The 25750-nt window shown below is 45.8% G+C and overlaps 1 protein-coding gene across 3 annotated transcripts in view; it reads right to left on the bottom strand.

Moving 5' to 3' along the window:
* ZNF292 (zinc finger protein 292) overlaps window positions 1-20177 on the bottom strand; it is a 93657-nt gene extending 73480 nt beyond the window's left edge. The window contains exon 1 of one of the 3 annotated variants that reach the window (XM_056566045.1): window positions 18820-20177. Coding sequence is in view for 2 of the 3 variants with exons in the window: in XM_056566043.1 (XP_056422018.1) it covers window positions 6471-6650 (180 nt within the window). In the remaining variant the exon portion in view is untranslated. Of the gene's footprint in view, window positions 1-4763; window positions 4881-6470; window positions 6838-18819 lie in introns of those variants that run through there. The other 2 variants (XM_056566043.1, XM_056566044.1) reach the window with 2 other exon arrangements.
* Between the last annotated feature and the right edge of the window lie 5573 nt (window positions 20178-25750).

Below are 25750 nucleotides of genomic sequence, written 5' to 3'. Positions count from 1 at the left end.
ATCTGCGGCAGTGCGCGATTTAAATGAACGATCGCCTGCAGCGCTGCTGCGGGGATCCGATCATTCAGAACGCCGGACGGAGGTCCCCTCTCCTTCCTCCGTCCGGCTCCCGGCGTTTCCTGCTGTGGTCTGTGATCGAGCAGACCAGAGCAGAAGATGACCGATAATACTGATCTGTTCTATGTCCTATACATAGAACAGATCAGTATTAGCAATCATGGTATTGCTATGAATAGTCCCCTATGGGGACTATTCAAGTGTAAAAAAAAAAATGTAAAAAAATGTAAAAGTAAAAGTAAAAAAAAGTGAAAAATCCCCTCCCCCAATAAGTAAAACGTCCGTTTTTTTCCATTTTACCCCCAAAAAGCGTAAAAAACATTTTTTATAGACATATTTGGTATCGCCGCGTGCGTAAATGTCCGAACTATTAAAATAAAATGTTAATGATCCCGTACGGTGAACGGCGTGAACGAAAAAAAAAAAAAAAAAGTCTCAAATTCCTACTTTTTTAATACATTTTATTTAAAAAAAATTATAAAAAATGTATTAAAAGTTTTTTATATGCAAATGTGGTATCAAAAAAAGTACAGATCAAAATGAGCCCCCATACCGCCGCTTATACGGAAAAATAAAAAAGTTAGAGGTCATCAAAATAAAGGGATTATAAACATACTAATTTGGTTAAAAAGTTTGTGATTTTTTTTAAGCGCAACAATAATATAAAAGTATATAATAATGGGTATCATTTTAATCGTATTGACCCTCAGAAAAAAGAACACACGTCATTTTTACCATAAATTGTACGGCGTGAAAACGAAACCTTCCAAAATTAGCAAAATTGCGTTTTTCGTTTTAATTTCCCCACAAAAATAGTGTTTTTTGGTTGCGCCATACATTTTATGATATAATGAGTGATGTCATTACAAAGGACAACTGGTCGCGCAAAAAACAAGCCCTCATACTAGTCTGTGGATGAAAACATAAGAGTTATGATTTTTAGAAGGCGAGGAGGAAAAAATGAAAACTTAAAAATTAAATTGTCTGAGTCCTTAAGGCCAAAATGGGCTGAGTCCTTAAGGGGTTAAAAAAAGCTGAAGAGCACATTCCCTATTAAAAGTTTGAATCACCCCCCTTTTCCCATAAAAAAAAAACCTGTGTAAATAAAAATAAACATATGTGGTATCGCCGCGTGCGAAAATGTCCGAACTATAAAAATACAGTTAATTAAATTGCGTCTCGCAGCGCACAGCAACGAAGCAGGGGACTCACAACGGAGGCCTGAAGCCGGGGATAAGGGAGGCAACAGGGCAGCGGCGCCGGCAATGGGTGCCGCTGCCCCCGTCTGTCTGTGCCGCTGGGCACCGATAGTCAGGGGGAGAGAACGGGCAGCGGCACAGATAGCCAGGGGGAGAGAAGAGCCTGCAGCAGGGCTCTAGACCCCAGGACAGGCAGGGGCAGAGAAGCCGGCAGTGCTGGCGGTCTCTGCACCTGCAAAGCCGCTGCAGTTCATTGATTTAAAGCGCCCGCTTTAAATCATTGAACTGCAGCGGCTTATTGGCGTATAACACGCAGGTAGACTTTAGGCTATAAATTTTTGCCTAAAAAGTGCGTGTTATACGCCGATAAATACGATAGATAATATATATATATATATATACACACACAGTGAGCCTTAACACCCCACAGGTATTTGATAAATGTTCATTCAAGTGGGATGTGAAATGTTCTGTTACCGGAATGATGACCCAGAGCATAGCCAAAACTACAAAATATGCCCACCCCAACCCTATGCTCTGATGCTGTTGACTCAGTGACCCCAGAGGTCTTATAAGGTTTTTTGTTGGAAGTTTGGTTTTTGGGGTTAAAATTTGGAATGTACTCTGGACTTGGTACATTGGGGTCAAATGTGTAGTGTATGTGCTTGGTGTGAACTATATATAAAATGGTATGTGATTACAGGAGTGTGGGGGGGAAAAAAAAAACTACTTGTCCAAGGGACTAAAAGGGAGCGCAATCCACTTGTCCTGGTAAATAAAATAATTTTAATCAAAATAGTATGTAAATTTGGGGGTTTTCTTTTTTTCGCCATTCACCTTGTGGTCAAACTTACACATTATTTTAAAACTTTAAGTCGGCCTGATTATACCAAAAATATATTTTTTCTTCTTTTAAAAAAAAATGTATAAAATAAATTCCTGACCCTATAACATTTTTATTTTTCCATATACCGGGCTGTATAAGGGCTCAATTTTGGGGCCGTAATTTGCTGTATGTATCGGTACCATTTTGACATTGATCGGATTTTTTGAACAGTTTTTTTTACATTTTTTCTGGGATATGAAACATAAAAAAACTAAATTCTATGATTTTTTTTATGTTCACGCCATTGACCTTACGGGATATAAAATGTTTTTTTTTTTTTTTTATAATTCGGACAATTATGTACGCGCCAATACCAAATATGGTTTATTTTTATTATGTTTACATATTTTTTATATGGAAAATGGGAAAAGGGGGTTGATATGAACTTTTAATATGGAAGGGGTTAATGTGTGTTTTTTTTTTTACTTTTTATTTTTTTAACACTTCATTAGGAGGAATCAATAGATTCCTCATACAGATCAATGAGTTTCTATTGAACTCCATTGATCTGTGTTCATTTGGTTGGGCCTGCTCAAGGCAGGCTCAATCAAATGCAGATCTAAGGGGGTAGCCATGAATGCAGAGGCAAGCCCTCTGGCTACCTCCATAGTGGATCCTCCCCCCCATCTCCCCCGATCGCGCTGCGGTGTTTATAAGAAACCTTTAGGTGATCTAAAAGGTTAATAACTGGCCGCGGCGAGTGCTGCATGCCGGGCTATTAGCGGCGGCCCCCGGCATCTGAAATCAGCCGGGGGCCGTCAGGTATGGAACGGGCTCGAGTCAGGAACCCACTCTGTACACCCTGAGCGCCGGTGTGAGGTGCAGACTTGTGTCCCATGCAAGTCTGCACCCGCTCCTCCCGTTAGGGGGGGATAACATTTTGTTTACCTCCTACCTGTCCCTGTACACTGAAGCTCACCCTGCACTACACAGCTCTACTTCAGCCCTGAGGGGCACAGGGGGGTCACCGGCATTCTTCTTTCAGCTCTGCCCACTGACTGAACTCTGTGGGCTAGCAGAGCTGAGAAGGGGACATCATCCCCACTCCTCTGCCGGCTGCTACTGGTCAGACGATCATGGGGAGGTGATTGGCGGTATATACAACATAGCCCTAAGTGGGAGGTTTGGAGGCAGACCTGTGCATCACAGTCATGTTGGCACACTAGGCTTGCTTACAAACCTCACTGCTAACACAGGGCTGCGGCGGTAAAGTCCTGTGTGTCTATCTGTAACAAAATGTGCCGCATATTTCCTGGAGCCTGAAATACAACCGTGACCCTACCCTAAAGGGAAACTATCAGTGTTGCCTGCCTACACTGACCTGTTGGTACAGGCAGGCCGTGTGAGTGACACTGATTATAACAGTACCTACCTACCCCCGATCCATGGTGCCGTTAGTCTGTTATCTTCTTTAATCAGGTAGCTGGCTTGGTGCATGGCAGGAGCACGCTGACGTCACCGATGCAGCTTTCCCAAGCCTGCTAGCAGCAGGGCCCAGCGGAGAAGCAGCAGCGGTGATGTCAGTGTGCTCCTGCCGTGCACCAAGCCTACAGGTAAGTGTTGTTATAATCAGTGTCACTCGCACTGCCTGCCTGTACATACATGTAAGTGTAAGCGACACTGATGACAGTTTCCCTTTAAGGAATTTACATGTGTGGCAACTATTGGCTTAGAGTGCATTTTGCCTTATTTAAGAGGACTAGCAATGCACTGTTATATGAGAAAATGCTTCTTTTTTGTCAGCTGATTACATCTTTTATGCAGGGGCTAAAAAATCACTGCTTGTCGGCAGCACATCTCATGAAAACAAGGGATGCACTGCTAACAATAATGAAAGTAAACGTCCACAAAAAAGATCCCGAGTGCTCATTTGGCTTTTTACTCCTGAAACGTGGGCCGCCCAAATGGTCCTTTGAATGGACGTTGATTGGCTTGTATATAGTCAACTGGAATTTGTTAACAAGCAATAATCTGTCCATGTAAAAAGACCTGTCAAATTATACCACAAATGATGAAGGCATACTTTATCCCATTGTGTCACAGCAAAATCCTTATTCACCTATCTACAAACTGACATGACACAAAGGGAGGACATTACTATTGCACTGTGTGCCAGTATGCCCTGATGTAGCGATCACCATATTCAAGAACAGAGCAAACAAATAAACAAAAAAAAAAAAAAACACTAGGGCAGACATCTGGATTTGCAAAGGGCCCATGCACACTATGGCAATTTTTTTCAAAATTATTAAGAATAGAATTCAGTCTCCCATTATTTTCAATGGGATTCTGCTGTCCAGTGCACAATTTGAGGAGTTCCATATTGGAACTTTAAGGGGAAGCCTTCTTTTGTCAGAGCCTGCCCTGAATTGCATTGCAGTCAAAAGTAAAGTACAGTGATCCCTCAACATACGATGGTAATCCGTTCCAAACGGACCATCGTTTGTTGAAACCATCGTATGTTGAGGGATCCATGCAATGTAAAGTATAGGACAGTGGTCTACAACCTGCGGACCTCCAGATGTTGCAAAACTACAACACCCAGCATGCTGGGTGTTGTAGTTTTGCAACATGTGGAGGTCTGCAGGTTGTAGACCACTGTTAGACGAAGTTGTACTCACCTGTCCCCGCCGCTCCGGACCGTCACCGCTGCCTGGGATGTCGCCGTCCATCGCTGTCGCTGCGTCCCCAATGCTCCGGTAAGGCCTCTGCTTCCCCGGCATCACGTCGCTATGCACGCCGCTCCCATTGGATGACGGGACTGCGTGCGCAGCGACGTGATGACGTCGATGGAGAGCGCCGACTATGCAGGGATCCCGAAGAGGACGCGCCGGAGCCCCGAGGACAGGTAAGTGACCATCACCGGGGCACCGTAAACGGCTATCTAGTGGCAGCTGAAGCAGTCAGCGCTGCCGGATAGCCGTTTATGCGATGGCCCCGACATAAAAAAGCATTGTATGTTGATGCTGCCTTCAACATGCGATGGCCTCTGAGAGGCCCTCGCATGTTGAAATTATCGTATGTCGGGGCCATCATAGGTCGAGGGGTCACTGTACTGGAGATTGTTAGTAAATAAGCCCTGTCCACCACCTCTCTTCACAAGTCACAAGCTTTATCCAGGCTGGCTCCACAATTGTATTAAAGGACTTGTCTGCAAAAGGTTCTGTCAAAAATTGAGGAGAGAAAGTAAATAAGTTATGCAGAATAATGCATAGTGCTATTTCATCTGGTAAAAAACTGACACCACACCTTAATACATTAATAGACGTCCATCACATGCTGAGTGTCCTGCCTGTTACAGATCCACTGGCTTTTGATTTTTATATGTTCTGTTTCAATGACTGAGCTGAACAATGGAAAATGCAAATGCAGGTGTGAACCCAGCCTAATAGGGAACTTACATTCATATGCTAGCAAACTGGCATCAATTAGACAAAGAAACCACCAAGACATTACAGGGGGTTGCCCACAGCAGCCAATCAGCAACCATTCTGTAAAGTGGAGGCATTAAATGCTGACCCTGGTTGGTTGCTATGGGCAACAAAGATACCTACTTCAAACAGTGTTGATACAGAAGGCTCATTTTCAGATCAGATCGTGAATAAGTGTGTATGCATGCACTGACCAATGTGGACTAGGTAAACAAGACCCCGATACTGACAGGTGTCATGTCTGTCACCAGGGGCATAGCCGACCAAAAGCATGGTTGTACACAGGGCAGCAGCCATGTAGAGGGTAACACATAATCCCCCAGGAGGCTATGCTGCAGCAGCAACTGGATTCCCCTTGAATGGAGAGGGGAGGGGGCAATCGTATTTCTCCCCTGACAATGCGAAGCTCTCCAGAGTGGGTGGAGGCTCCTCCGTGCAGACCCTATCACAGAGCCCTCCGCTGGGAGTAGCGTCCCCTCTCTACAACACATAGCGTTACACGGCCCAGCGAGTGACAATCCAGGCCAATGGCCGGCCCAGACAGAAGGCGGGCGGCTGAGGATCACAGCAGGAGGGGCGTGGAGAGCCATGGAGGATGTTGTCTAGAAGACAGTGAGGGGATGACGGGGCCGGGGAGGTCATGCACCCAGCACGTACAATGGCCTCCCCAGCCTGGGCCTATAACCCCCGGCCCTATCCCGCACAGCACGTACACGGGGCCGCGGCTTCCCGGTGTACGGAGCGGACACAGGCTGACAGGCCCGCACATGCATGTAGCATGTAAACACACAAAGAAGCCGTGAGCCCGCCCAGTCGTGGAGCCACCATTACGGCCGCAGGGAGCCCCGGGGAGCGGCACAGCCTCCGCCTGCAAGGCCATTCCCCGCACTCACTGACCTGACAGAACCGCTGGCAGTAGTCGCTGGCTGCCTGCAAGGCCTCGTCCTCTCCCGCGCCTCCCACCGCCCGCAGGTGGCTCTCTAGCTCCCGCAGTCTCTCCTCCAGGTGCGGGAGCTCGGCGGAAACGTCGGGGCCGGAGCTGGGGCCGCTCTCCCTCTCGGCCTCCCCGTCCGCCATCTTCACACCCCGCTCCGTCTCGTACACACAAACTCTCGCTCTCACACACCGCCACACGGCGGTCGTGTCTAGAATGGAGTTGCGCCTGCTAGGTCTGACGTGGGGTGGGTCACGTGCTATCGCGCGGTCACGTGACGCCGCTGGCTTTCCTTTCGTATTTAGTCCGCAGCCATAAGGGAGAGAGGGGGATTCTAGAGATAGTATGGCGGCTCCGTGACGGGATAGAGGAGGGGCGGGGGTCCGTGTGTTATGGTGTAAATGAGGGTACGGGGGGGTCACGTGATTTACAAGGTTCCTGGCGCACGAGGACAGTGGCACTGGGTTTGTAGCCCCTTGAAATAAAACTTATGAGGAATCTCTTCATCTGTGATTACTCCTGAAAATGTAAGACACCCCCAAATTCTTACCCCACAGTGTTGAAGGGCACAACCCTTTCCTCAATAATAGGGCTTCTGTACATAACATTGTATGGTTGCCTCGGCAACTGCACTGCCAAACTCCCCATGTTGGAGTTAAAGGGGTACTCCACTGGAAAACATTATTATTATTATTTTTTTAATCAACTGGTGCCAGAAAGTGAAACATATTTGTAAATTACTTCTATTAAAAAATCTTATTCCTTCCAGTACTTATTACTGTCCAGAGCAGGATACGTTTCCTATGGGGATTTGCTTCTACTCTGGACCTACTTACTTTGTAAGGAAACCTCTCATTTTACCATAAAATGTACGGCAAACCCCCAAAAATATTTTTTTAGGGAGGAAATTTAAATGAAAACCACAATTTTGCACATTTTGGAGGGTTTCGTTTTCACACTGTACACGTTACGATAAAAATGACATGTATTCTTTATTCTGTGGGTCAATACAATTAAAATGATACCCATGGCTAGATACTTTTATATTTTTGTACCGCTTGAAAAAAAATCTAAAACTTTTTGTACAAAATCAGTAATCTAAAATCGCCCTATTTTGACCACCTATAACTTTTAAATTTTTCCGTATAAAGGGCATTTTTTGCGCTGTCATCTTTACTTTTTATTGATACCACCTTTGCATATATAAAACTTTTATATAATTTTTGATCATTTTTTTTTTATATAATGTGACAAAAAAGCTGTATTTTTGGACATTTAAAAATTTTTTTACGTTTACGCCGTTCATTGTACGGGATCATTAACATTACATTTTGATAGTTTCGGACATTTACGCATGCGGCGATACCAAATATGTTTATTAAAAAAATGTTACGCTTTTTGGGAGTAAAATGGGAAAAATTGACAATTTTCATTTTTATTGGGGGAGGGGATCTTTCCCTTTTTTTTTTTTTTACTTTTTTTTTTTTTTTTTCAACTTTTTTTTAACACTTTTTATGTCCCCATAGGGGACTATCTATAGCAATCATTTGATTTCTAATACTGTTCAGTATAGGACATAGCACTGATCAGTATTATCGGCTATCTTCTGCTCTGGTCTGCTCGATCTCAGACCAGAGCAGGAGACGCTGGGAGCCATTACAGATGATCGGATCCCCGCGGCAGCGCTGTGGGCGATCCGATCATCTATTTTCTCATGCACATTCCTGCAGATGCCGAGATCTGATAAGATCACGGCATCTGAGGGGTTAATGGCGGACATCCGCACGATTGCGGATGTCGTCCATTATCGGCGGGTCCCCGGCTGCCGTGTATGACGCGAGCACCGCTCCGATGCTTGCGGTCATACACAGGACGTAAATGTACGTCCTGGTGCACGAAGTACTGCCAAACCAGGACATACATTTACGTCCGTGGTCGTTAAGGGATTAATGAGTGCCTATTTAAACCTCTTTAAATGGGTACTGTCAGAATAAAAAAGTATTTTGTTGTTTTGCAAAACATTAACCTCTCTAAAATGATTATATCTTTTTATATAAATCATGGTTTATAAACAAAAAAAATCATTAGGGGTCCCCATACCACCCAAAACACAATCCTGTCTGCAGCATCATTTTTGTCCAAGCTGAAGCACAGGCAGGGAAAAAGTCCAGTAAGTGAAGGTGGGACTAGCACTCTCCTGTGCTCACTCCTGTCCTATCAGACTCTTGTCTGAAAACAGAGAGGAAGGGGTTACAGAGCAGTCTGCAGTGATTGGCTAAAGAGACCCAGCACAGCATACTCGGGAAGGAAGTGAGTGCCAAATACAGAAGCTGGACACATCAAAAAGACTTGTAAAGCATCTGCTTAACCTAGTGAGATATAGTAATAAATATAAGCATTTTTTCTGTGATATGAAAAGTACTTCATAGGGGTTATCCAGTGAAAAGCATTTTTTAAGTATGCCCAGTCTGTACTTACCTCCCATGAGGCCACCGCTGATATCGCTGCTCCTGGTGTAATGAAGAAAACTGTGTCCCTTTAGTGGAATGTGACCCTCCGCACAGGGTCACAGTTTTCTGCTTTACAGCCCGCTCCCTCTCACTCAATCCCTGCTACCCTCTCTCAGGGGGACAGAAACCAAGTTTCTCTGTACATCTCCCAGCCTTTCTCCCACCCGCACATCCACCATCTGCCCACTAGCTGTTCCAAGACTATAACCCCCAGCATATTCTCACTGTATGGGCATGCTGTGGGAGTTGTAGTCTTGCAACAAGTAGCGGGCGATGGTAGATATGCGCCGCTGGCCGGTGGGAGAAAGGCTGTGGAGCGTTCCTCTGGCTGCGCTCCACTGTCTGTGTTGTCGAAACTTTGTCCCTGTCCCCCTGAGAGAGAGTAGCGGGGATAAAGTGAGAGGGAACAGGCTATCAAACAGCATAAAACTGTGTCCCTGTGCAGAGGGTCACATTCCGCTACTGGGCACAGTTTTCTTTACTCCCAGGCCTCAGATCCTTTTACTGATGTCGGGGGTTGATGTGTCACATGACAGCTTAGCAAATTGCTGGCCACAACAGTGTCCCACTACAGTCAGTGATTGGCTGAGGTGGGACGTCAATGCAGCCAGCAATTTGCTAAGCTGCACTATGACACACTGACCCCCTGGGACCAGGAAAAGAATTGCAACGTAGGCTGGGAGTAGTGATACTGTAGGCACTGGGGGATCATGAGAGGTAAGTAAAGCTTTATTTTTTTAATGCAGGCAACCTGGGCATATTTTAAAAGATGCTTTTAGCCAAATAACCCTTTAAAGTTTAAACCCTTTCCAAACCCAGGATGTACATGTATGTCATGGTTCAGGTGGGAAATATAGCTCTAGCTGAGCCTGTTCCATGTGCAGCAGGTGCCGGCTGCTATCTGCGGCAAACATCTGCCGTCAATGACCAGCATTAGAGATCAGTGCGATGATGGCCATTAAGCTGTCTAGTTGCAGCTATGAATATCCATAGCGGCAACTAAAATCATATTGTGCATTATAGGGGGTTCTTTGGTCCGATTGGCACCTCTAGGATTATGTCTTTGCAGCCTGAGGCACTCCGAAGGCCTCCATGGCTGCAATGACAGATCTGCAGGCTGTACTAGTAGAGTGCTTATTGCAATGATCTGTACAAGCAATTACACAATTTCTTTAAAAAGGTAAAACGTTTAAAAAAAAAAAAAAAAAAAAAACCCTATATAAACTTCTCGCCCATATAAAAAATCACCATCACCAAGTGAACATGTTTTACCATATGGTGAACCATAAACAGTGATTATTAATAATGCCAAAACCCTCTGCTCAGCCGCTCGTTCATTGGCTGTTCGAAACCGCTGGTACACCTGGTGATCATCAACTGGTTTGGCTTATTATTGCTTGTGATATATCCCTTAGTACCATGTATTTGATGCACTGTAATGTGCAGTATGGGGAGAGGCACTTGATATGGGATAATGGGTGAAAAATTATGCATATTAATTGGAAAACCCAGTTTTCCAATGAAACTCTTCTTCCCGTGCGATTCTCCTATCAGCCACCTGAGGTCATTGTGATTTCTGCAGTTAAAACAGTAACTAAATTAGCATGATAAAATCTGTCGGCTGCAATTTAGGTTCCAAGATGATGACACTGTTAGGCTACATTTACACAGTGAAATGTCTGCACAGAAAATTTCTGCGCAGACATTTCACAGACAGAAGAGCGCCGGCAGAACCTAACAGCACTAGGACTGCTCGGAAATGCATTTAATGTTTTTGCGGATGCCGGAATCAGGATTTCCGCAGCAGATGTTGTTGCTGCAGAAATTCTGCTGTGTGTACAGTGCAGTAGAATCTATTGAAATCAATGAGACTCTGCTGCAGCGGAATTCCGCTCGGACATTCTGCCATGTGAGGATAGCCTTAGATAACTATTAGAGCAAGGAGACACATAGTACCTTTATATCTGTCTGTGCTTCCATAACATAGAAATATGCTTTTGTTCTCTGATACAAAGTCAAAATTCCCAAGACTCTGAAGTTCTAAGGGCTGGAACACCTCCTCCCTTCCCCTCCCACCCCTATCCCTGCTGGATTGACAGTTAGCTGGAAGCTGAGCCCTGATTCTAAATCTTGGACTTGTGCACAATTTGTATGCACAGCGCTAAGGGGTTGAGATCTGACTGTCAATCAAGGATAGGAGGGAGAGCAAGGAGGCATTCCATCACTGTCTTTTCCTTTTTAATTTGTCTTAGCTAAATAGGAAAATCCTTAGTATGTGAGGTTTGCCAATGGTGTAAGGGTGCGGTCCCACGTACCGCATACGCAGTGTATTTCCCACTATGTAAAATCAGCAGCAGCAGCGGAAAATACTTTGCGCATTCCTCGCTCACCATACACATAGGGCTTTCCGGTGGCAGCCCTATGTGTGAAGTAAGTTGGAGGCGGGGCCACGCATCACAGTCACGCTTGCAAAACTCATTACACACAAAGGGCTGCCGCTGGAAAGCCCTGTGTGTATGGTGAGCGAGGAATACACAGCGTATTTCCTGCTGCTGCTGCAGATTTTGCACAGCATGAACTAGGGATCGACCGATTATCGGTATGGCCGATATTATCGGCCGATAATCACGATTTTGGGCATTATCGGTATTGGCAATTACCTTGCCGATAAGCCGATAATGCCCCGCCCCCCGCACCGCCCCCACCGCACCGCAACCGCCCCCCGACCCACCGCACCGCGTCGCACCCCCCACCGTAGTGCTGGGCGGTATACCGGTATGGATTTTTGCCCATACCGCTATACCGGTCGGGCCCCTCCCCCACCCTACGAGTCAATAAAAAAAATTAAACTTACCCGTAATGGGGGTGGTCCGGGCCATCCATCCTTCCTTCCTGTAGTGTCCGGGGGCGTTCCGGGTGAAGGGTGAACCGGTCCGGGCTGTCCTTCTCCGGCGGTCATCTTCTCCACTCCGGGCAGGCTCCGGCCTAGTAGCTGCATAGGCGCCGCTACGCCGTGACGTCAGGTGCGTCGCTGCGCACTGGCGTCACTGCGCAGCGGCGTCTATGCAGCGTACTAGGCCGGAGCCTGCCCGGAGTGGAGAAGATGATCGCCGGAGAAGAAGGACAGCCCGGACCGGTTCACCCTTCACCCGGAACGCCTCCGGAAACTACAGGAACGATGGATGGCCCGGACCACCCTGACAGGTAGGGGGAGAGAAGCGGGAGGTGGCGGCGGCGGCGGCCTATGGCACCGCAAAAGCCACTGCAGTGCATTGATTTAAAGCACCCGCTTTAAATCAATGATCTGCAGCGGTGTCGCGGGGGGATAAATAGCCGATAACTTATACCGGAATATCGGTATAAGTTATCGGCTATCGGCCCTAACCTCCACCGATTATCGGTATCGGCCCTAAAAAAAGATATCGGTCGATACCTAGCGTGAACCACACCCTAAGGGTACATTCCCACATGGCGTATTTGCTGCGTATTTTATTTTCTCTGTTGAAGTCAATGGGTAGGAAAATACGCAGCACCAAATACGCAGCAAATACGCAGCAAAATACACCGTGTGGGAACGTACCCTTAGGGTACGTTCCCACACGGCGTATTTTGCTGCGTATTTGCTGCGTATTTGGTGCTGCGTATTTTCCTACCCATTGACTTCAACAGAGAAAATAAAATACGCAGCAGCAAATACGCAGCAAATACGCTGTGTTGGAATGTACCCTTAAAGTGTGCAATAGACTTGATACTCAGAGTTTCATTAAACTTGTCATAGTGACATGTCAGGAATTTGTATTGGTGGGGTCCGGGTGTTGAGACCAATTGCTTTATTGAAGGGCAGAGGCTACACAAACTGTGTTTCTTTATATCGGCTTTGCGCACCTTGGGAAGATGAAGTGTGTGGTATACGGGCTAAGACGGAAAGTCTATGGGGGAGATTTATCAAAACTTGTGCAGAGGAAAAGTTGACCAGTTGCCCATAACAACCAATCAGCTTGCTTCTTTCATTTTTCAGAGGCCTTTTCAAAAATGAAAGAAGCAATCTGATTGGTTGCTATGGAAAACTGGTCAATATTTTTATCTTCTCTACAAGTTTTGATAAATCTCCTTCTATGAGACTTCTGACAAGTCTGTTTACCTCTTATTTCAGCTTCCTGAGATACATAGAGCAGAAATGACTAGTGGGTTCAGTGCTAAAGTGCATGGAGGCCTCCCGAGATAATACTGGTGGAGAGAAGGGACAAGCGTTTTGAATTATTAACACCCCACCATATTGTTCTGGGAGAGAGAAACTAGCACCAGAGAACACATAGGGAGCAAGTTATCAAGGGTGGTGTAGGTGAACGTTTTTTCTTCACCTTTAATTTGTGTGGTGGTTATGTGTACATGCACCAAATTTATTATTCACTTTGTATGCTCCCACCCGTTACATATTTTTAACCTGTTGTGACTTTTTCTTAGGCTTTTTGCAAATACACTCTACAACCAAGTCTGGTTGAGACAAATAAAGAGCTTTGATACAAATTGCGTGACTTTTCACCAAAAAGCCACACATGATAAATTCACTATCACTGCAGAAAAACAATTTGATTTTGACATACCTACACAACTATGAGAAAATGGTCACCTTAAAAAGTTGTAAAAAAAAGTCTCAAAAGTTACTGGAACAAATTTAGAGACAAATTTAAAGGAGTATTCTCATCTGGGACATTTATGGCATATCCTATTCTGTTAATTCCACTCCCATTAAAGTCAATGAGAGTTACATCAAACAGCCAACTTGACTCTTTTGAGCCTTTGAGCCAAAGGATAGAGGATAAGATGTCTGATCGCCGGGATCACCGTGCAGCACCTGGCTTTCTAATAGCAATAAAAAAAAGGGGGTTATGTATTGCGTTCCTCTCCCGTGCATGTGAATATGGTCCTCTTCAACAGATAGCGGGCAGAATCCAAAAGCAGAAAGGGGAAATCACAGCACTGGCAGTTAAAAAATCACCTTTATTCCCTCTTCTTATAAAATCATGATACAAAATCAAAGTGCAGTGCAGCAAATATAGGGCAAGACCATGGTGAGTTGTTTCTCCTACTGAGTCTTCTATAACTAAGGCCCAGTACGGCGGAAACATGTCAGATCAGTAGGAGAAACAACTCACCATGGTCTTGCCCTATGTTTCCTGCACCTCACTTTGATTTTGTATCATGATTTTATGAGAAGGATGGAATAAGGGGGATTTTTTTAAACTGCCAGTGCTGTGATTTCCCATTTCTGCTTTTGGATTCTACCCGGCGTTCTAAACAGTATGTTTAGAACACTGGGTTCCCATGGCGGGGGTCGTGATGTCACGTCACGCCCCCTCGTGATGTCACACCATGCCCCCTTTGTGGACACTCCCTGCATTCATGTCTAAGGGAGGGGGCGTGAGTACCCCTTTAAACCAGATGGGAACTGAAGGTATCTGATCCATATCCACACCTCAGGAAAACTTTCTCCTTTCATCTCCCTTACATTACCCATTTTAAAAGTGTTTATTAAACTCTGACCGCCCGTGAATTCCATGTAACCACCTTTTTATCTCTCCATGCCTTCTAGGTATTCCTCTCAAAATGTTCTCAGCCATGTCACAGATTTCTCTGCTTCTAATTGCTGGTAACATTTATCCTAATTCAGGGCCCCCTCACCAAATTCCATCCATCATGTTTCCCTACTTTCACAGACCGGCTCCCCCCATTATCACGCAACCCCTCTAACCTCATAACCATCCGCCTGACCCCTGCTCCCCTTATTCCTTTCTCAGGCGCACCCGCTCTGTCTGTTACAAACTTTCCTACATCCATGAACTCTATTTGACCACAACTTATCTTTCAATAATGAAAAATGTGGCTGGCACCCTTAGATATTAGCTTCCCTGCTACTTTCCCATGGCAGCGTTCAATTTTCCAGCTCCCCTGGCCCCTCCATAACAAACATGTTATTGGAGGACTGTTCCTTCACTCCATCCCAATCTATTCCTTCCCCCACCCTCCCTTCTTTTGAAGTACAGGGCGGGGAAGGAATAGATTGGGATATACTCCCCCTTCAACCTCCAAAAGGCCGTCATCTACTGACCACAAGGCCCTGTAACAACCTTCATTGACCCCTTCATTATCTGGCTCCGGCATTTCCTCTCACTAGACATCCCCACTATCATCATGAGTGACTTCAATATCTATATGGACACATTTAGGTCAACCACCTCTAGACCCTCCGATGCAGAGGGTCACACACCTGACCTTATTTTCATGCACCCCTGTTCCATATATAACCTCTAAAACACACCTTTTCACATATCAGACCATAACCCCCTTACTCTTCCCTTCAATTGTCCCCCCAGTCCAGATCCTAGCAGACCCTTGTAGGTCAACATTCACGTAGTCTCTCTTCTGCCACTTTTTACTATATCATTTCTATACGATGCAGATGCAGCCACTACATTTTATAAATAATACAATTGCCTCAGCTTTTGCCCCACTCACACACAATAGATCTTGATGTATCAATAGACAGCCCTGCACAAAAATCTGACAAAACAACTGAGGCAAGCTTCTAGGGCTACATAGCAGCGCTGGAAGAAAGCCACTAGAAAATGACTTGAGTGCATGCATGCAAGCAAGCACTCCTCACTTTCAAAACTCACTTCTGCTAAACAGGACTTCATCACTGTCATGTTCTCTATCCTGCAACCTCCAGAAAACACTAACACCTTTAAAGGGATACTCCACTGGAAAACATTTTTTTAACCCCTTAAGGACGCAGCCCATTTGGGCCTTAAGGACGCAGAAAATTTTATTTTTACGTTTTCATTTTTTCCTCCTCGGCTTCAAAAAATCATAACTTTTATATTTTCATCCACAGACTAGTATGAGGGCTTGTTTTTTGCGCCACCAGTTGTCTGTTGTAATGCCATCACTCACTTTACCATTAAATGTATGGCGCAACCAAAACAATACTATTTGTGTGGGGAAATTAAATTTGCTAATTTTGGAAGGTTTCGTTTTCATGCCATACAATTTATGGTAAAAATGACATGTGTTATTTATTCTTTGGGTCAATACGATTAAAATGATACCCATGATAACATACTTTTCTATTACTGTTGCGCCTAAAATCACAAACTTTTTAACCAAATTAGTACGTTTAAGATCCCCCCTATTTTGAAGACTGTTGGAGTCCTCCTAGGCTCTGTCCTGGGACAGCTTCTTGTCTGTATATTTATCACCTGGGACAGATCATAGAATTCCATGGCTTCAAGTAACACCTCTATGCTGATGACGCTCAAATCTACCCCTCTGGTCCAGACATCACCTCTTCCTGCTATCCAGGATCCCAAAGTATCTGTTAGCTATATATTTCTTCTTATCTTCCCATTTTCTAAAATTCAACATGCAGAAAACAGAACTCCTTATCTTTTACCCCAATTTGCTCCACCCCCTGCCCAAACTAACAATTACAGTCAATGACTACATTCTTTCCCCAGTTCATTGTTTTGAAGTCACTTTCGATTCTGCTCTGACCTTTAAACCACACATCCAGCCTCTTACCACCTTCTGCCGCCGCCACCACCTAAAACACCTTTCTCGAAACAACTCCTTTATCAGCTTTGACTCCACTAAGCTACTGTTACATACTCTCATCATTTCCAGCTTGGACTACTTCAACATTTTTCTCTTTGGCCTACCATCAAGCCATCTTGCCCGTCTCCAATCTATCCTTAACTCTGCTGCCTGACTAATCCATGTCTCCCATTGCTCCTCCTCTACCTCTTCCAATACCAACACTACTCATTGCACAATGTATTTATGTTTAAACTGTTAACTATGACATACAAGGCCATTCACTACCTCTCCCCTCCATACATCTCTGACCTGATCTCCTGATACTGCCTCCCACGTAATCTCTGGTCCCATCAGAACCTCCACAACCATCTCCAAGATTTCTACCTGACAAATTTTTCTCTCACCCACCATCAAGACCTTCAAAAACAACCTAAAAAACTCCTCTTTTAGGGATAGCTTACAATAACACTGCTGTCACTGTATTACCTGCTTCCCTAACTGCTCCCAATGACCAGCTGTCTCCACCTCCCCTTTAAGATTGTAAGCCCATGCGGGTAGGGCCCTCTCTCCCCATATATTAGTTTGCAATTACTGTTCCACGTTCATTTTAAGTGCATTTGTGTTATTGTATGTACTTTAACCCCTTATGAAATGTTCAATGTCCTGGAACGCTACCATAAAAAAAATTATTATTATTAATAATAATAATAATAATAAAAACATGCATTTATCTATGATTTTTCAAGTTCTTTATGGAAGTCTATTGAAATATAAAAAATATCACTTACTTACTAAATACTGAATTATTAAAAATATCCCTGTGAACATAAAAAAAAAACATATGATGTATATGTAGACTTTTCAATAATTTGCTATAGACTTCTAAAATATTATCTGGCCTCATGATTCACCTTACAAAATGCAGCAAATAACACTGTGTGTGAATCCAGACTTTATTGTCAGGCAGCCTATTAAGCCCTGTATTATCAAGGCCTTATAGCGGTGTTTCCCAACTTTTTTTTTTTTTTTTTTTTTAGCATGGGGCACACTTCGGAACAGCCTAGAATGTACAAGGACTTGGTGAATCCTTGTGGCACACTGGTTGGGAATAACTTAGATAGGCTTAGATGTTTGGCAGTCCTAGGGAGTTTGTCAGGCCCTCAGCTGCCATGACAACCCATTGGCACCCAGTGATCCCATTGTTGGGTGTCAATGGGCCTGTAGAGGGAGGACTCTTTGTAAAAGCACTTAAGTGAAAAGTTGCTATTGACCACAACACCTAATTTTGTTACACAAGCATCTAGTACTGATGAAGCAGGTTTAGCTTCTGAGCCATCCTACACTGTGCGTTTACAGTGCTATGTGGGAACTACCACTTACCAATGCCTTTCATATATGACAAGGGAAGGGGTTAAATAATTAAAAGTGTACATTTTAATGTAGGCTCTGTTTCTCTCATACCGACTACCAACATTCCTTGAATATACTGACAGCTTAGGGTCCATGCACATGGCCTTATCATGGATGCATGTTTAGAGGATCCTTAATGAGGCATGATTCGACTGCTAGGGGCCAATGCTCTACTTCCTTACAGATCAGTAAGGTTTTTTTTTTTCTTACAAATTTATATGGAACAAAACTAGTGCATAATAACAATGGATTTGTTGTTCACACATAGCACAACATTCCTATGGAAACTGGAATTTGACTAATTGTTATATACTCCACATTTGGTCTATTCTAGTGTTCTATATCATAATACATAGAGTACAATCCATCCAATATGTTTTTGATTAAATTATGCATCTTTGATGCCTGAAAACAACTGAATCATATCTTCTAGGAAAGGAGCTGGAATAGACAATCTGTAACTGAGGCCCAAACACAGGAATTCTAATACCACCATAAAATCTAATACATCACAACTAGAACTGGCCTGCAAGATATCCAAGAAGGCCTCAACATGGACCTTAAAAACAACTCTGTCTATTATGCTTACAAGGAAGGTCACTGAAAGACAAGTAATACTTTCTGTCTAGCCAGGCCATAAAGTCTGCATTTGCTATACGTCAGAACAACATTATTATAAGATGCAGATTCTCCATATGCCTTCTGAAAAGTAATGTATATAACATTGTAACAGGCCGAAGCTGCCTTTAGTTGTAAGAAAACCTTATTTTTGAAGAATTCTTTCTATACGTAGTACCTGTCTCAAAGGAAACAGCAAATGGATTATGTGCTTTTAGGCGCAGGTCCGTCAAGAACTCTTGCTTGAATTAGGCCTATTGATTCCGTATGTGCCATAAGTTCACTTTGTAGGATCTTGTGTGACAACAGCTTGTCTCATTATATCCAGTTTTACTTCACTGAAGAAGACAGAGAAGGCAAGGCTGCAGAATTCCCTTATCTGAAGCTCGAACAGCAGCAGTAAAATGCAGGCTTGGCACAAAAACGCTTTCAAACCAATTGCTAGCCTGTGTTTTCTTCCTTGTTCTGCAGTACTCCATTGACAATTCTTAGGGCCATCTACCCCAGGTGTACATTTGTGCTTCTGGTATTTTCAGTCTATGTAGCAACATACTCAATATTGTCTTATTTTTGCCTTTTCTTTCCAAAGGGGGTAGAGCCATTGCAGTTTCAGCAACCCAAACTTTCAACTTCATTATTAATGGAATGTTAATGGATTCCAGTTTATTGCTGAAGATCTATACAAAAAGCATACTTTTCCCTCCTCTTCAATTACTTCCTAGGAGCAGGCATCATGCGTATGAAGCAAGCTGGTCTATCCTCGTCTGTTTCCTGATCTCCTGATACTGTGTCAGAGAGAGGTGGGGCCACATATTTCTGGTTTTCAGCTGTTTCCATTACAGAAAGGGTGAAATGGATGACGACTTGAATGGCAGAAGAACATGATAGCTGGGGAAACTGCAAACAAGGCAAGGTCTAAGGAAAGAGCTGAGAGATTGCATTGCAAGGAAGAGCAGGAGGATTTCTTTGTCTAATAGAGTGAAGAGCAGTCTTTCCACTTTACAGGAACAATTCCTTATTTTCCCATAGACTTCGGTGCAGTGTTCAGGAAACAGCTTGAAAGTGAATATACTGCTTGAAAGAGAGTTACTTTGAGGGTAAATAGAGGAAAGACAGAGGACTGCAGAGTAGGCAGAGAGGGAGTAATGAAGTGAAAGAGCTGAGCTGTAAAGGAAGGAGTGGCTAAACTGTAGAACAGGAGGAACACAAGGGAGGGACAGCATTACATACATAGTGGGTATGACTGTGGACCCAAATAGTCAATAGCAAATATAATCAGGATTTCCTTAACAAAATAGTGTTTAAAATATCAAGTACAATATATCTGGTCTTTCTATGTTCCATAATTTGTAGCTGCTTCCAAACATCCTATGTGCTAACTGGACCGGAGAATTGTTCACATATGTCTTTACTACTTTCATACCAAACATATGCAAACACAGCTTTATGTGTTCAACTAAGCTTTAAAGTATCTAGAATGCAATTCTAACCTTTGAGCCAACAGAAAAATCTGAAAAGAAATAGATAAGTAATTTTTTTAAAATAGAATTACAAGTGACTTCCCAGTCGTTTGTAGGGTTATACATGTAGAATATCCTCTACTGTGTGTATTTTGGGGGGAAATGAGAGTGGGCCATAGCTCATGGAAGACAGAAAACTGTTACGCCGAGCGCTCCGGGTCCCCGCTCCTCCCCGGAGCGCTCGCTACACTTCCCTCACTGCAGCGCCCCGGTCGGTTCCACGGACCCGGGGCGCTGCGTTACCACCTCCGGCCGGGATGCGATTCGCGATGCGGGTAGCGCCCGCTCGCGATGCGCACCCCGGCTCCCGTACCTTACTCGCTCCCCGTCAGTTCTGTCCCGGCGCGCGCGGCCCCGCTCCCTAGGGCGCGCGCGCGCCGGGTCTTTGCGATTTAAAGGGCCACTGCACCGCTGATTGGTGCAGTGGTTCCAATTAGTGTTTACACCTGTGCACTTCCCTATATCACCTCACTTCCCCTTCACTCCCTCGCCGGATCTTGTTGCCCTAGTGCCAGTGAAAGCGTTCCTTGTGTGTTCCTTGCCTGTGATTCCAGACCTTCTGCCGTTGCCCCTGACTACGATCCTTGCTGCCTGCCCCGACCTTCTGCTACGTCCGACCTTGCTTCTGTCTACTCCCTTGTACCGCGCCTATCTTCAGCAGCCAGAGAGGTTGAGCCGTTGCTAGGGGATACGACCTGGTCACTACCGCCGCAGCAAGACCATCCCGCTTTGCGGCGGGCTCTGGTGAAAACCAGTAGTGACTTAGAACCGATCCTCTAGCACGGTCCACGCCAATCCCTCTCTGGCACAGAGGATCCACTACCTGCCAGCCGGCATCGTGACAGTAGATCCGGCCATGGATCCCGCTGAAGTTCCTCTGCCAGTTGTCGCTGACCTCACCACGGTGGTCGCCCAGCAGTCACAACAGATTGCGCAACAAGGCCAACAGCTGTCTCAACTGACTGTTATGCTACAACAGTTACTACCACAGCTCCAGCAATCATCTCCTCCGCCAGCTCCTGTACCTCCTCCGCAGCGAGTGGCCGCTTCTGGAATACGACTATCCTTGCCGGATAAATTTGATGGGGACTCTAAGTTTTGCCGTGGCTTTCTTTCCCAATGTTCATTACACTTGGAGATGATGTCGGACCAGTTCCCCACTGAAAGGTCTAAGGTGGCTTTCGTAGTCAGCCTGCTGTCTGGAAAAGCCCTGGCTTGGGCCACACCGCTCTGGGACCGCAATGACCCCGTCACTGCCTCTGTACACTCCTTCTTCTCGGAAATTCGAAGTGTCTTTGAGGAACCTGCCCGAGCCTCTTCTGCTGAGACTGCCCTGTTGAACCTGGTCCAGGGTAATTCTTCCGTTGGCGAGTATGCCGTACAGTTCCGTACCCTTGCTTCAGAATTATCCTGGAATAATGAGGCACTCTGCGCGACCTTTAAAAAAGGCCTATCCAGCAACATTAAAGATGTTCTGGCCGCACGAGAAATCCCTGCTAACCTACATGAACTCATCCATCTTGCCACTCGCATTGACATGCGTTTTTCCGAACGGCGTCAGGAGCTCCGCCAGGATATGGACTCTGTTCGCACGAGGCGTTTCTTCTCCCCGGCTCCTCTCTCCTCTGGTCCCCTGCAATCTGTTCCTGTGCCTCCCGCCGTGGAGGCTATGCAGGTCGACCGGTCTCGCCTGACACCCCAAGAGAGGACACGACGCCGCATGGAGAATCTCTGCCTGTACTGTGCTAGTACCGAACACTTCCTGAAGGATTGTCCTATCCGTCCTCCCCGCCTGGAAAGACGTCCGCTGACTCCGCACAAAGGTGAGACAGTCCTTGATGTCTACTCTGCTTCTCCACGTCTTACTGTGCCTGTGCGGATGTCTGCCTCTGCCTTCTCCTTCTCTGCTGTGGCCTTCTTGGACTCTGGATCTGCAGGAAATTTCATCTTAGCCTCTCTCGTCAACAGGTTCAACATCCCGGTGACCAGTCTCGCCAGACCCCTCTACATCAATTGTGTAAACAATGAAAGATTGGACTGTACTATACGTTTCCGCACGGAGCCCCTTCTAATGTGCATCGGATCTCATCACGAGAGGATTGAACTGTTGGTCCTCCCCAATTGCACTTCTGAAATCCTTCTTGGACTTCCCTGGCTTCAACTCCATTCCCCAATCCTGGATTGGTCCACTGGGGAGATCAAGAGTTGGGGGCCCTCTTGTTCCAAGGACTGCTTAAAACCGGTTCCCAGTAAACCTTGCCGTGTCCCTGTGCTTCCTCATGTAACCGGTCTCCCTAAGGCCTATATGGACTTTGCGGACGTTTTTTGCAAAAAACAAGCTGAGACTCTACCTCCTCACAGGCCTTATGATTGTCCCATTGACCTCCTCCCGGGCACTACTCCACCCCGGGGCAGAATCTATCCTCTGTCCGTCCCAGAGACTCTTGCCATGTCTGAATACGTCCAAGAAAATTTAAAAAAGGGCTTTATCCGTAAATCCTCCTCTCCTGCCGGAGCCGGATTTTTCTTTGTGTCCAAAAAAGATGGCTCTCTACGTCCTTGCATTGACTACCGCGGTCTTAATAAAATCACGGTTAAGAACCGCTACCCCCTACCCCTCATCTCTGAACTCTTTGATCGTCTCCAAGGTGCCCATATTTTTACCAAACTGGACTTAAGAGGTGCTTATAATCTCATCCGCATCAGAGAGGGGGATGAATGGAAAACGGCATTTAACACCAGAGATGGTCACTTTGAGTATCTGGTCATGCCCTTTGGTCTATGCAACGCCCCTGCCGTCTTCCAAGACTTTGTTAATGAAATTTTTCGTGATCTACTATACTCCTGTGTTGTTGTATATCTGGACGATATCCTGATTTTTTCTGCCAATCTTGAAGAACACCGCCAGCATGTCCGTATGGTTCTTCAGAGACTTCGTGATAATCAACTCTATGCCAAAATAGAGAAATGTCTGTTTGAATGCCAATCTCTTCCTTTTCTAGGATACTTGGTCTCTGGCCAGGGACTACAAATGGACCCAGATAAACTCTCTGCCGTCTTAGATTGGCCACGCCCCTCCGGACTCCGTGCCATCCAACGTTTTTTGGGGTTCGCCAATTATTACAGGCAATTTATTCCACATTTTTCTACCATTGTGGCTCCTATTGTGGCTTTAACAAAAAAAAATGCCGATCCCAAGTCTTGGCCTCCTCAAGCGGAAGACGCCTTTAAACGACTCAAGTCTGCCTTTTCTTCGGCTCCCGTGCTCTCCAGACCTGACCCATCTAAACCCTTCCTATTGGAGGTTGATGCCTCCTCAGTGGGAGCTGGAGCTGTCCTTCTACAAAAAAACTCTTCCGGGCATGCTGTTACTTGTGGTTTTTTTTCCAGGACCTTCTCTCCGGCGGAGAGGAACTACTCCATCGGGGATCGAGAGCTTCTAGCCATTAAATTAGCACTTGAGGAATGGAGGCATCTGCTGGAGGGATCAAGATTTCCAGTTATTATTTACACCGATCACAAGAACCTCTCCTACCTCCAGTCTGCCCAACGGCTGAATCCTCGTCAGGCCAGGTGGTCTCTGTTCTTTGCCCGATTTAATTTTGAAATTCACTTTCGGCCTGCTGATAAAAACATTAGGGCCGATGCTCTCTCTCGTTCCTCAGATGCCTCTGAAATTGAACTCTCTCCTCAACACATCATTCCTCCTGACTGCCTGATTTCCACTTCTCCAGCCTCCATCAGGCAAACTCCTCCAGGAAAGACCTTTGTTTCTCCACGCCAACGCCTTGGGATCCTCAAATGGGGTCACTCCTCCCATCTCGCAGGTCATGCGGGCATCAAGAAATCTGTGCAACTCATCTCTCGCTTCTATTGGTGGCCGACTCTAGAGACTGATGTGGTGGACTTTGTGCGAGCCTGCACTATCTGTGCCCGGGATAAGACTCCTCGCCAGAAGCCCGCTGGTTTTCTTCATCCTCTACCTGTCCCCGAACAACCTTGGTCTCTGATTGGTATGGATTTTATTACTGACTTACCCCCATCCCATGGCAACACTGTTATTTGGGTGGTCGTTGATCGATTCTCCAAAATGGCACATTTCATCCCTCTTCCTGGTCTTCCTTCAGCGCCTCAGTTGGCTAAACAATTTTTTGTACACATTTTTCGTCTTCACGGGTTGCCTACACAGATCGTCTCGGATAGAGGCGTCCAATTTGTGTCTAAATTCTGGAGGGCTCTCTGTAAACAACTCAAGATTAAATTAAATTTTTCTTCTGCATACCATCCTCAATCCAATGGACAAGTAGAGAGAATTAACCAGATCTTGGGTGACTATTTACGACATTTTGTTTCCTCCCGCCAGGATGACTGGGCAGATCTTCTACCTTGGGCCGAATTCTCGTATAATTTCAGAATCTCTGAATCTTCCTCCAAATCTCCGTTTTTCGTGGTGTACGGCCGTCACCCTCTTCCCCCCCTCCCTACCCCCTTGCCCTCTGGTCTGCCCGCTGTGGATGAAATTTCTCGTGATCTTTCCACCATATGGAAAGAGACCCAAAATTCTCTCTTACAGGCTTCTTCTCGCATGAAGAGATTCGCAGATAAGAAAAGAAGAGCTCCTCCCATTTTTTCCCCTGGAGACAAGGTATGGCTCTCCGCTAAATATGTCCGTTTCCGTGTCCCGAGCTATAAGTTGGGACCACGCTATCTTGGTCCTTTTAAAGTTTTGTGTCAAATTAATCCTGTCTCTTACAAACTTCTTCTTCCTCCTTCTCTTCGTATCCCTAATGCCTTTCACGTCTCTCTTCTTAAACCTCTCATCCTCAACCGTTTTTCTCCTAAATCTGTTCCTCCCACTCCTGTTTCCGGCTCCTCGGACATCTTCTCTGTCAAAGAGATTTTGGCCTCTAAAAAGGTCAGGGGAAGAACTTTTTTTTTTAGTGGATTGGGAGGGTTGTGGTCCAGAAGAGAGGTCCTGGGAACCTGAGGACAATATCCTGGACAAAAGTCTGATCCTCAGGTTCTCAGGCCCCAAGAAGAGGGGGAGACCCAAGGGGGGGGGTACTGTTACGCCGAGCGCTCCGGGTCCCCGCTCCTCCCCGGAGCGCTCGCTACACTTCCCTCACTGCAGCGCCCCGGTCGGTTCCACGGACCCGGGGCGCTGCGTTACCACCTCCGGCCGGGATGCGATTCGCGATGCGGGTAGCGCCCGCTCGCGATGCGCACCCCGGCTCCCGTACCTTACTCGCTCCCCGTCAGTTCTGTCCCGGCGCGCGCGGCCCCGCTCCCTAGGGCGCGCGCGCGCCGGGTCTTTGCGATTTAAAGGGCCACTGCACCGCTGATTGGTGCAGTGGTTCCAATTAGTGTTTACACCTGTGCACTTCCCTATATCACCTCACTTCCCCTTCACTCCCTCGCCGGATCTTGTTGCCCTAGTGCCAGTGAAAGCGTTCCTTGTGTGTTCCTTGCCTGTGATTCCAGACCTTCTGCCGTTGCCCCTGACTACGATCCTTGCTGCCTGCCCCGACCTTCTGCTACGTCCGACCTTGCTTCTGTCTACTCCCTTGTACCGCGCCTATCTTCAGCAGC

The sequence above is a fragment of the Hyla sarda genome, chromosome 3, assembly GCF_029499605.1.
Source record: "Hyla sarda isolate aHylSar1 chromosome 3, aHylSar1.hap1, whole genome shotgun sequence".
Taxonomy (NCBI): Eukaryota; Metazoa; Chordata; class Amphibia; order Anura; family Hylidae; genus Hyla; species Hyla sarda.
This window is presented reverse-complemented; position numbering and strand designations above follow the sequence as displayed.